Below are 11,807 nucleotides of genomic sequence, written 5' to 3'. Positions count from 1 at the left end.
TTCAAACGGCCTGGGGAGGGTCTGACCACTCCATGCAAGAATTAAACCTCTCCCCAGGTGGGGAAAAACCCCACCTTTCCTGCCCGTAAGTCCACCCCTTCCTCAAGGGCCTGAAAAGCAGAGCAGCTGGGGCATGGCTTTGGAACCCACCCCCCTCTGCTGTCCCCCATCCTCATGGATGGATGCTTTTGTCAGGCAGGCTGCCCCCACCCCAGTCCACACCAGGCTGGCTGGCAGAAGCTGTAGGTGAGGCCAGGAGCCGGCTCCCCTTCCACAACATCCGTCCCCTGTCCCGCCAAAAAGCAGCTGGGCGGGCGGCGCAAAGATGAATATTCCCCATTGCCGCCGAGCGGGGAACCTCCGGCGCGTGGCCAGGCCGAGCCCTGGCATGCCTGGGAGCACGAGCATCCCCCCGCCCCTGCACCGGCTGGGGACTCATCTTGATTTCGTCGGGGCACAGAGCCTGTCCTGTCCTCCAGGAAGGGGCCACAGCCAAAGCCCGTGGGCTTTGCCCCGCCAGCGGCCAGCTCGAGGATGGTGTTCTCCGGCTCCACGTTGTGCTCCAGAAGAACACGCCAGCTGTGCCTCGGCTTGCGGGACATCACGATGCCATTGAGCTGCAGGGGGATGTTTCCCCTTGTCCAGTCTGTGGCAACTTCACTGCACTGTGCCACCACTTCTCCAATAGGACGGGGAGCCCTGAGCTGCTCCCTCCACAACTCGCCGGGGACCCACGGAAGCGTCTCCTCGGCCACGCTCTCTGCTCCGTGCCACGGCCACAGGGAAACGCTCTGGGGTTTGCTTTGAGCGCCATGAGACATGAGAGCTGGAACTTGCTGGGCTCCTGGATCCTACTGTACAGAGGGATGGATCTCTGCTGTCTCCTGGGCCAGCTGGGGGTTCTGCAGCCAGGAATGCTCAAAAAGGTCTTCTAGGCATGGCCTGTCTGCAGGGTCCATGGATAAACACCACCTGATCAGGTGCTGGCACTCTGCAGAGAGAAACCAAAAACCCCTGGTCACCTCCTGTCCAGGCTCTCCCAGATTCCACAGTGCCCACCCCACACTAGGAGTGCTGGGGGCTGCACCCAAAGCTTCCCATCCATCCTCCCTTTTGGAGCAGAGCAGCACACATGCCACCTCCTCCAGCTAAGCCCAGGAGATCAACCTCCTCCCTCGCTGCAAGAGCAGGACGCTTATGTGCCAGCTGCCATCTCTCAAGCCCATTCTTGCTCCCTTGCCTTGAAAACATATCCCCACCTTGAGACACCTGGGGTGGCAAGAAGAACTGGCCCCGGATGATGTCCTCAGGGGTTTTGAAAGGAAGGTGCCCGCAGACCAGGTCATAGAGCAGGATGCCCAGGGACCAGATGGTGGCTGGCTGGCCATGGTAGCAGCCGAAGAGGATCCACTCTGGCGGGTTGTACTGCGGCGTTCCTATGGGACACGGGCACAGCTCATCAGGCCGATGCTGCTCCCTCCCTCCCAGCCAGCTCAAACACAGCCAGCCCCTGCCCCCGCCAAAAAACAACTTGGCTGCAGCCGGCTGAAGAAGGATTCCCCCTCCCTCCCTCCGTCTTCCCCTGTGCCAGCAAAGGGGAGAACCTCCGCTGCCCAGCGGGCCCTGGCTTTGGGCTCACCTGCCATGTGGGTGTAGAACGTGTCCTGGAGGAAGGTTCCGCAGCCAAAGTCAATGAGCTTCGCCTCGCCCGTGGCCAGGTCAACGAGGATGTTCTCGGCCTTGATGTCGCGGTGCAGGACGCCGCGGCTGGTGCAGTGCCGCACGGCCTGCAGCACCTGGCGGAACAGCCCCCGCGCCACGGGCTCTGGCAGGAACCCCCCCGCGTCCAGCAAGTGCCACAGGTCCCGACAGCGCTCCGGACGCTCCATGACCAGCGCGAAGCCGTCGGGCAGCTCAAACCAGTCCAGGAGCCGCACGACGCCGCGGAAGCCAGGGCACGACACCATCCACAGCAGCACCAGCTCCAGTGGCACCAGGGCGCCCTTGTGCTGCGGGGGGACCGCGATGCCGTCAGCGGGGCCGATGCTGCGCCGCGCCTTCGGCACCCCCTGCCCGGCGCCACCGCAGCTCACATTGCCCGGCCCGGGACGCTGCGCGGCCCCCGCTCACTCCACGCTCGCTCCCCTCGCAGCGTCCCGGCTCCCACCCTGCCGGGCCTGGCCTCAGCCCCGCCCGGCACGCCCCGCCGGCTGCTCCCGCTGGCCCCGCTCACTCACCAGCTCAGCCCACTCCCAGATGCGATCCCGGCCCACTCGCTTGATGGCCACCTGCAAGTCAAGACAAGCGGCGGGCTGAGCTCGCCGTCCGCCGATCCCCCCCTCCCCGCTCCGAGCCGGCCCCGTCTCTTACCGGGGCGCCGTCGGCGAGCCGGGTCCCGGCGTAAACGCTGCCGCAGCCGCCCCTCCCCAGCAGCGGGCCCTCCCGGTAGAGCTGCTCCAGGGGAGGCTTCTCCGCCCGTGCGGACGGCACCGCGCTCTCGGCATTCTGCCCGGGGCACCCACTCGCCCCGGGCGCTGCTGCTTGCCCAGCCGCCCCGGGCTCCGGCGCCTCGGGGCCGGCGGCCGAGCTGACGGGCGGCGGGGCTCGCACCGGGGAAGCTGCCGGCGACGGGGCGGGAGCCGGGCGGCTGCGGGGCGGCTCCGGGCGGAACCGCGGGAGGGGCCTCGTTCGGGGCCGGGGCCGGGCCAGGGCCCGCGGCAGGCGGAGCCAAAAGGCGATGATGCTCCAGCACCACCACCAGCAGAGTGAGGAGCTCCTGCAGAGGCTCTTCAAAAGGCGCCGCAGCCAGTGCGGACAGAGGTGGGCAGGGGCCCCGCTCACCCTCGGGCGCCTTGCGCAGCGCGGCGTGAGCCGGGCTGGGAGAGGCGGAACACGGACGGGATGGAACGGGAGTAGAGGGAGTGTGAAAGGGAGAAGGGGACGGAGAGCGAGTCGGAATTCGAGCGGAAAACCGATCGAGAGAAGCGCTGCTGCTGCTGCTGCTGCCGCTGCTGCGGAGCCGCCGGAGCGCGCGGCCGTTCTTCCTCCGCGAGCCCAACGGAGGAGCGGCCGCGCGCCCCGCGGAACGAAAGAAACAAACAAAGAAATAAAAAACGGAGCTAATTCATATTAGAGTGAGAGGAATGTTGAATTTCTCTTTACAAATGAGCTGTGGATCTGCCTGTAGATAAGGCTAGCACTGAGAGATAAAAGAAACAATGGGATGGATTCCACTGATTGATGAATGGAAAGAGATATTTGCCTTTACAAACAAACTGTAGGGCTGCTGATAAATGAAACTGGATATCGAAAGATGAAAGAAGCAACAGGGGCAAAACCATTAATTCTGTAAGAATTAAAATTAAAAGGGAGGGTTATACATTAGAGGGGAAATTCAGGTATCAGGCACTTCGGGAAGTCTGTGCCTCTCAAGTACCTCAGCCAATCGGGAAAGAGAGAAGGAAATCCGTCTGGGAAAATTGGATAAAAAGGAGGCTGCGTCCTCCAAAAATTTGAGAGATCCCAGGGGAAAGTCCCATGGCCTCTCCCTTCATTCGAGTAAAGCAAAAAGGACTCCTCTGTCTCCTTTTTGGACATAAACCTCTGGTGTTTGTGGATTAATTTTCCTGACAATTTTGGGGGCTCATCCAGGATCTTTCCACCATCCGGGGCAGTGGGCAGTGAGTGGAGTTGAAGGCGCCTCACCCAGTTTGGGTGATCAGCTCCCCTTGGTGCCGGCCGGTACCGGGCGATCCGTTGGGTTCCCGAGACTGTCCAGGAGACAGACGAGTGGCGGACCAGGGGGGTCCGTGAAGAGTCCGCAGGGAAGGATCACTGAAAATCTCACCGGTGAGTAAAATGGGATCTTCGGGGAGCAAACCTGGGAGGGCACCCATGGAGGGTAGCACAGGTAAAACGGGGCACCCAGAGAGGGTTGGAAAGGTGAAGCCGGGAAGGGGCCCTGGCAAAAGGGATGATGATCCCATAATACCCCCAGAGAGTCCCTTGGGGAGAATGCTGAGGTCTTGGGACAAATGATATATTCACCCAGTAATAAGTATGGAAATGATGGTAAAATATTGTTATTTTGTGTGGCCAGAGTATAAGTTGGCAAGGGGACTTATATGGCCACCTTATGGAACAGATAAAATTCATTTGTGTCGAATTTTGTGGAGGTATTTAGAGACATTTATATGTTAAGAAAAAAAAAAAAAAAAAAAAAAAAGAAGAGGACAGTGTTGAAGATTGGGATGTTTTTCAGCACCTTCCCCTGTCTTGTCCTCCAGTGTTGCCAGCTGACCCAGGGCCAGCTGCAGGTCGTCTGTATCTTCAACTTCAAGAGCAAAGGGATCAGGAAAATGTTATTCCTACACCCCACCTGAGAAGGATAATGGTGTAGGGGGAGGGGATCAGCATGTTGTATCACCCCCCAGAACTAGAAGTGGAACTCAATTTAGGGCATCAGAAGCCCCCCAAGAGACAGGGGTACACCAGATGCCACTCCGTCAAGTTCCTTTGGGGGGTCAAGGGGGAGGATTTGGGTTTGTAATTGTACCACTCACTACCCAGGATATAAGAGGGTTGAAAAAAAGATTTTGATGATCCCATAGGGGTGGGGGAAAAGATAGAGAAATATTTGGGAAAGGTGGATTATACGTGAAAGGATTGGGATTTTCTTTTGGGAATTTTGTTTGGGTCATCAGAGAAACGAATGATTTGCAGAAAGCTCGGCAGCTGTGGGAGGATGAACATCCACAAGCAGCAGGGGGGGCTGGACCCAATGCACCTACAGTGGATGATGCCATCCCCCAGGCAGACCCCCAGTGGGACCCAAATAACCAGGCCAGTCTGGCTCACCGTGATTGCCGTGCTTATTTGACCAGGGAGATCAAGTCAGCGGCTCCCAGAACTAACAACATAGCTAAGGCTCTGTCATTAAAACAGGAGAAACAGGAAAGCCCTCATTGGTTGGAGAGGATTAGGGATGCCTTGAGGAAGCACGGGGGGATGGATCCTGAAGGGCCAGCCTTCAACACATCGCTTAAGGTACAATTTGTTACTAAGGCCTGGCCTGATATAAGGAAAGGAGTACAGAAAGATGAAAAGTGGCAGAATAAGCCTCTAGAGGAATTGGTTAGAAAACCGCAGCAGATATGTGTAAGAAGGGATGAGGAAAAGGCAGAAGCTAAAGCAAAGATGATGGCAGAGTTTTTGCAGCCCCGGAGGAATAAACCGCAGGGTCCAAGGGGTCCCCAGGGACAGAGGGGACGGGGTCGGCCACAAGGAAGTGGCAGAGGGATTCCCTCCTCGGCAGGGGACAGCCGACCCAAACAGCGGCTGGGGAAGAACCAGTGTGCTGTCTGCAGGGCAGAAGGGCATTGGAAAAACGAGTGTCCGCAGAAACAACTGGACCCTCAGGAGGAGGAAGTCCAGAGGATAATGGAAATGGATTGTTAGGGGTGTCAGGGGCTCATATTATACCAAGGACCCACCACTCAGGAGCCCTTGATAACTTTTAAGGTGGGTCCGGATCGAGAGGATGTGTGTTTTCTGGTAGACACAGGGGCCTCTCCGTCCACCTTAAGTTTTATACCTAAGGAGGGGAAATTGTCAAAAAGATCCTTGGTTATTCAAGGAGTAAGCAGGAAGGATGAGCGAGTGCATTTTATTCAACCGCTGTTAATAGATGTGGGGGACAGATTTGAACTGCATGAATTCTTGTTTGTTCCTAATTGTGATTGTAATTTACTGAGAAGAGATTTGATGGCTAGAATGGGAATGCAAATTAGCATTGAAAAAAGTGACACGGAGTCCGAAACTGTGATATCTTTGTGTAAAATGTCTGAGAAGGCTTATGCTGAAATAAATCAGGAAGTATGGGCAGCCCCAGGGACAAATTGGTTAATGCCCCAGTCTTAGCTCTTCCAGATGCAGAAAAAGAATTTCAACTATACGTGGATGTCAAACAGGGTCATGCTAAAGGAATTTTGGTGCAAGAGCATGGGGGAACACGAAGGCCTGTTGCCTGTTTTTCTAAGTTGTTAGACCCGGTGGCCAGAGGCGGCCCCATTGTCTGCAGAACTGTGCAGCCACAGCTCTGATGGTGGCTGAGGCCCGAAAGCTGACAAGGGGAGGGTATCTCATTGTTAAAGTCCCACATCAGATTAAAGCTTTGTTAACTGAGAGAGCCTCTAAGTGGATGAAGAGTACTCGATTATTACAGTATGAATCTTGTTTAATGGAACAGGAGGATTTAGAATTTAAAAGTGGAGAAGATTTTAATCCAGCCTCTTATTTAAATGGCCCTGGAGAAAAGGGGGGCCAGGAAGAAATCCATGATGGTATCCAGGTTATAGACCTCCAGACACGGGCTAGGGAAGATTTACGGGATATTCCCTGGCCTGAGGGAGAGAATGTGTTCATTGATGGGTCCTCCAAGGTGGTAGAAGGGAAACGATTTACAGGATACTCTATCGTGAATGGGAAGCAATTAAAGGAAGGGGGGAGGTTACCACACACCTGGTCAGCTCAGACAGCAGAGCTGTACGGGCTTGTGAGAGCCTGTGAATTATACCAGGACAAGACAGTAAATACCTTTACTGATTCTAAATATGCATATGGGGTGATACATGCATTTGGAAAACTATGGGAAAAAAGAAGTTTATTAAGCTGCAGAGGAAAGACATTAGCTCACGAGAACTTAATCTCTCGCCTATTGGAGGCAGTGAATTTACTAAAAAAAGGTGGCAATAATCCACATTAAGGGGCATCAGGCAGGATGGTCGAAAGAGGCAATAGGAAACCGACTGGCTGATGAAGAAGCTCGAAAAGCTGCATTGTTGCCAGAAGTCTCTAAGATCCTGCCTTTGCTCCCAGTAACTGCACTGCTGCCAGAGAAACTCTCTTTTCCACCAGAGAAACTTGAGATAATTAAAAAGAGTGAGGCAGAGGAAAGAAGAAAATAATTGGTTTACAAGGGATGGCAAGCAGTGGATACCAAAAGCTCTAGCCTTACAATTGTTAAAACAACTTCATGAAGGGAGTCATTGGGGCTCCCGAGGACTGGCAGAAGCCTTCCTCAAAATGTTCGCTGCTGTTGGTCTCTTTAGCCTGGCAAAGCGAGCCACTGAAGGCTGTTTGACTTGTGCTAAAACCAACAACAAAGTTACAAAGAAACTGGCCAGGGGAGGGAGGCGTTGGGCAGTACGTCCCTTCCAGAGATGCCAGGTGGATTTTACTGAAATGCCTCGAGTGGCAAGATTTAAATATCTTCTGGTAATAGTATGTCAATTAACCGGATGGCCAGAAGCATTTCCAACTGTGTCAGCAACTACAGGATCAGTTGTTAAAATATTTTTGGAACAAAAAATTCCAAGATATGGGATGGTGGAAGCGATAGATTCAGATAGGGAAACTAATTTTACAGGAAAAATTCTTCAAAAAGTTATGACTGCTTTAGGAATACGGTGGAACCTCCATACCCCCTGGCACCCACAAAGTTCGGGCCAGGTTGAAAGGATGAATGGAGAAATAAAGAAACATCTCCTAAAGCTGGTAATAAAAACTAAGATGCCGTAGGTACGGCTCCTGCCCCTGGCTTTAACAAGAATAAGAGCCAGACCCAGGGGAGATATTCAATTATCTCCCTTTGAATTGATCTTTGGAATTCCTTACCCTTGTAATTCTCAGACGAGTGGGGTGATAAAGATAAGTGATGTGTATTTAAAACAATATGTGGCTCGGATACTGTCTCTTGTGAAATCTCTTGGACAGGAAGCTCAGCTGGCACAGACCCTGCCTTTGGACTTTGCTGTTCACAACATCCAACCGGGAGACTGGGTCCTGGTTAAGGAGTGGGAAGAAGCACCACTGGTGGCCAAGTGGCGTGGACCTTTCCAGGTGTTGCTGAGCACAGACACAGCCGTCAAGACAGCTGAACACGGCTGGACCCATCACACTCGGGCCAAGGTCTCTGCAGCCCCAGAGGTTTGGACATCTCAGCTGGAGGAGAAGGACGGGAAGCCGCGACTGACACTCGGCAGGAGGGGACTGGAGCAGCAGCCAGGGCGTCGACATCGGGGGAAGCCTCGTGTGCCCACCCACAGAGTGCCTGCTGAAATAGTCTGTGTGGGCATCCCTCCTCTCAGATCTCCAGGCACTGGGGGCCAACCCTTGCTGTCATTGTTTTCTTTATGTTAAGCTGTTTCTGTGCCTTCACTCGCCACAAGTGGTGTGAAAGACAACGTGAAAGTAAAAATTAAGTTAGGAAATTAGATTACACAATCAGAATGTTTCTCTTAATAATGTTACCTTTATATTATCAGTTAGGTTAGAGCCAAAAATGGGAAAATAATTGTTTTGACCTTAGGAGAAAAAGTAGCAAAAACCTTTATGGGAATGGGACATGTTTTCTTGGCTACCTGGTGGACTATAGGTTAAACAATTACTTTTTTCCTCTTATGTGCTGTAGCAACTCTAATTTTTTACCATGCATGATCCCTTGCTTAGTACAACTTATTCAACATGTGATCAAAGGGATGCAGGTAATAGCCACGCCTACTGATCCAGAGATAGTTACAAAAGGACAGAAATTGATGTCACTCCAAATAATTACAAAACCAAAAAGAACTCAGGAACAAGAAATTAAGTCAATGATAGCTAAAGTTTGTAAAGACAATTATTAACCAAATAAAAGAGGAGGGATTGAGAGGAATGTTAAATTTGTCTTTACAAATGAGTTGTGGATCAGCCTATAGATAAGGCTAGCACTGAGAGATAAAAGAAACAATGGGATGGATTCCACTGACTGATGAATGGGAAGAGATATTTGCCTTTACAAACAAACTGTAGGGCTGCTGATAAATGAAATTGGATATCGAAAGATGAAAGAAGCAACGGGGGGAAAACTATGAATTCTATAAGAATTAAAAATTAAAAGGGAGGGTTATACATTAGAGGGGAATTTCAGGTATCAGGCGTTCCGGGAAGTCTGTGCCTCTCAAGTACCTAAGCCAAGGGGGAAAGAGAGAGGGAAATGCGGCCGGGAAAATAGGATAAAAAGGAGGCTGCGTCCTCCGAAAATTTGAGAGATCCCAGGGGAATGTCCCATGGCCTCTCCCTTTATTCGAATAAAGCAAAAAGGACTCCTCTGTCTCCTTTTTGGACATAAACCTCTGGTGTTTGTGGATTAATTTTCCTGACAACAATTAGGAACACATAGGAATTCCTGCATTTCAAACCCAGTCCCCTGGGTGATGGGGCCCCCTTGGGCCCAGGGGGTTCATCCCTCAGGGGCTGTAGAAACTCTGCTATGGCCTTTGCCTTCCCCTTGGCCTTTTCCTCATCCCTTCTTGCATTCCCCTGCTGTGCCTTTGTGACCAACTGCTCCAGGGGCTTCTTCTGCCCCTCCTGCAGCCCCCTCAGTGCCTGGGGGTGCTCATCCTCTGACAGCTGCTGAGCTTTCTGCTAAATCATTCCTTTCTGCAGTGACCCAAACAAAATGCTTAAAAGCGAATCTCGATCCTTGCACGTCCAATCCCCATTTCCAGGCTGTTCCTTCCTGCTGCTCCTTGTGCTGTCGCTGCCGTGGCCAGCCCGTATCCCAGAGCCGGTGCCTGTCCTGCCGCAGTGTCCAAACGCGGCCCCCCCGGCGGGCAGGGCCGGCAGCTCCACGGGGCCGGGCAGCGGCCGGGGCGTCCCGCAGCCTCCTGGGGGCCGGGGGCCACTGCCGGGCCTGCAATTGCCGGGGGGTGCTGGGCTCAGGCAGCGCCCGGCGCTGAGCCCCGGCTGCCCCACAGCCCCGGCCCGGCCCCGCAGCTCCCCACAGGCCCCCAGCCCGTGCTCCCGGTGCCGCCCCTCTGCGCCCGCTCCTGCCGCTGCCCAGCACAGAGAAACCCCCTGCAATCCTGACCTCCTCGTGTGCCTGTCCTGGGAACCGGGGATACAAAGGATCTGCATCAGCTGGCAACTTCTGAGGATAAGAGGTTGCTGAAAAACATCCCCATCCTCAGTATTTTTCTCTTCCTCCTCTTTACCATCATTCATTATTTCTTCCCACATACATTGCTCCTGTTTCTTCTCTCCTGAACCATATTCCTGCACACTCCCCTTCTTCATCCAATCCCTTCCCAGCACACCAACACCATCCATCCGCTGTTGTCTAAATCCCTTCTGGACTTCCCTTATTGCCTCCCTGGGTTTCCATGTCCTCGATTACCTCTGTGAGAATGTCCAAACGCTCTCAACATGCTCCCAAGGGACCCTTCAGAGATATTTTGGGATCATCATCCCTTTTGCTGGGATCCCTTCCCGGCTTTCCCTTTCTACCTGCCATGTTTAGTCCTCGAAGATGCCACTGTAGTCACTGCTGAGATTTTCAGTGCTCTCTGGCTGCCGACTCTTCCCAGCCCCCCTGATCTGTCACTCGTCTGTCTCCTGGCCCCAGCGCCCCCCGGCAGGGGAATTTGGGGAGGTGGGAGGGGGGGGAGCGCCAAGGCCGGGCCCCCCCGCGCTGTGGTGGCGGCAGCGGCTGCAGTGGGGTGCGGGCGGGAGCGGCCGAGAGCCCAGCGCTGCCCCAGCCCGAGCTGCCCCAGCTCCATCGCTGCCCCTGCGCTGGGATGCTGTGGGTTTGGGGGGAAGAGGGAGCCGGCAGTGGGTGCTGGGCCGGGGGGCAGCAGGAGAAGGGAAGGAGAAGCAGGGTTGAAGAACCAAGTGGTCAAATACTGTACGTGGGAGGAGAAGGTGGCATTGTGCGGGAGGAGGACGAATAGTAGGAGGAAGAGGAGTGTGAGAAGGAGTAGGGACACAGGAGGAGGAGAAGCAGAATCAGTAAACACCACAAGGTTCCACCTCTTCCTTTATCTGCAGCCTCCCCCAGCCCCAGGAGCGTTGTCTCCCCACATGCAGTAGGTGACTGAAGAGGACCATGCATGATTTTCACAGGGGTGAATCTTGGTGTTTGTGAGCTTTATTGGATTAAATGTTGGTGCTTTGATTTTTTGCAGGGGCTGAATCTTTATATTTTGGAAGGGATTTGGGCTGAAACTTGCTTTTGGGGGAGTTTTTGATCTGTGTCTTGATGTTTCAATAATTTTTGTGCTGAATCATTGTGTTTTGGGGGTTCTTATAGACACAAGATGCCCAATGACTTCCTGAGTTGCACTTTGGAAGGAGGAACCCTCAGCCCAAGGTGCTCTCTTGTGTTTCCCTCCAAACCAGGATTTGTCATTCCCAAGGAGTGGATGGATGGAGGAGGAGGAAAAGTCCCAGGGATCCCACAGGAAGCGGGGCTGCAAACCCAGCCCAGGGAGCTGCGAGGAAAAGAGACCCTCCCTGAGCCGGGAAGGCTGCTGGAGATCCAGATGGAGCTCAGAGCTGGTGGAGAAGCCTCCTGGAGGGGAGAAGCCCCACAAATGCTCACAATGTGGGAAGGGTTTCAGCTACAGGTCCCAGCTGATCCTACACCAGAGGATCCACACTGGGGAAAAGCCCTATGAGTGTGGGGAATGCAGGAAGAGCTTCAGCACTATTTCTTATCTGATGCAGCACCAGGTGATCCACACAGGGGAACGGCCCTACACCTGCTTGGAATGTCAGGAGACCTTTGGGTGGAGCTCTGACCTGAGAAGACACCAGCGCATCCACACTGGGGAGAGGCCCTACGAGTGTCCCAAGTGCGGGAAGAAGTTTCAGACCAGCTCTCATCTCCTCAGACATGAGCGGATTCACACAGAGGAGAGGCCCTTCCGCTGCCCCGACTGCGAGAAGGGATTCAAGCAAAACTCCCATCTCACTGCCCACCAGCGCAT

At 54.0% G+C, this 11,807-nt stretch overlaps 1 protein-coding gene across 1 annotated transcript in view; it reads right to left on the bottom strand.

The window, feature by feature from the left end:
- Positions 1-717: 717 nt before the first annotated feature.
- The window catches only part of LOC148218567 (serine/threonine-protein kinase pim-1-like), a 63,424-nt gene continuing 52,334 nt past the window's right edge, over positions 718-11,807 (bottom strand). Inside the window, exons 2-6 of the mRNA XM_088157827.1 lie at positions 2,371-2,505; positions 2,238-2,288; positions 1,640-2,009; positions 1,260-1,436; positions 718-991 (exon numbers count right to left, since the gene is read on the bottom strand). Of these exons, the coding sequence (XP_088013953.1) occupies positions 852-991; positions 1,260-1,436; positions 1,640-2,009; positions 2,238-2,288; positions 2,371-2,505 (873 nt within the window). The 3' untranslated portion in view covers positions 718-851. The remainder of the gene's footprint in view (positions 992-1,259; positions 1,437-1,639; positions 2,010-2,237; positions 2,289-2,370; positions 2,506-11,807) is intronic.

Source organism: Sturnus vulgaris, unplaced genomic scaffold, assembly GCF_052056855.1.
Source record: "Sturnus vulgaris isolate bStuVul1 unplaced genomic scaffold, bStuVul1.hap1 Scaffold_180, whole genome shotgun sequence".
NCBI classification, from domain to species: Eukaryota; Metazoa; Chordata; class Aves; order Passeriformes; family Sturnidae; genus Sturnus; species Sturnus vulgaris.
This window is presented reverse-complemented; position numbering and strand designations above follow the sequence as displayed.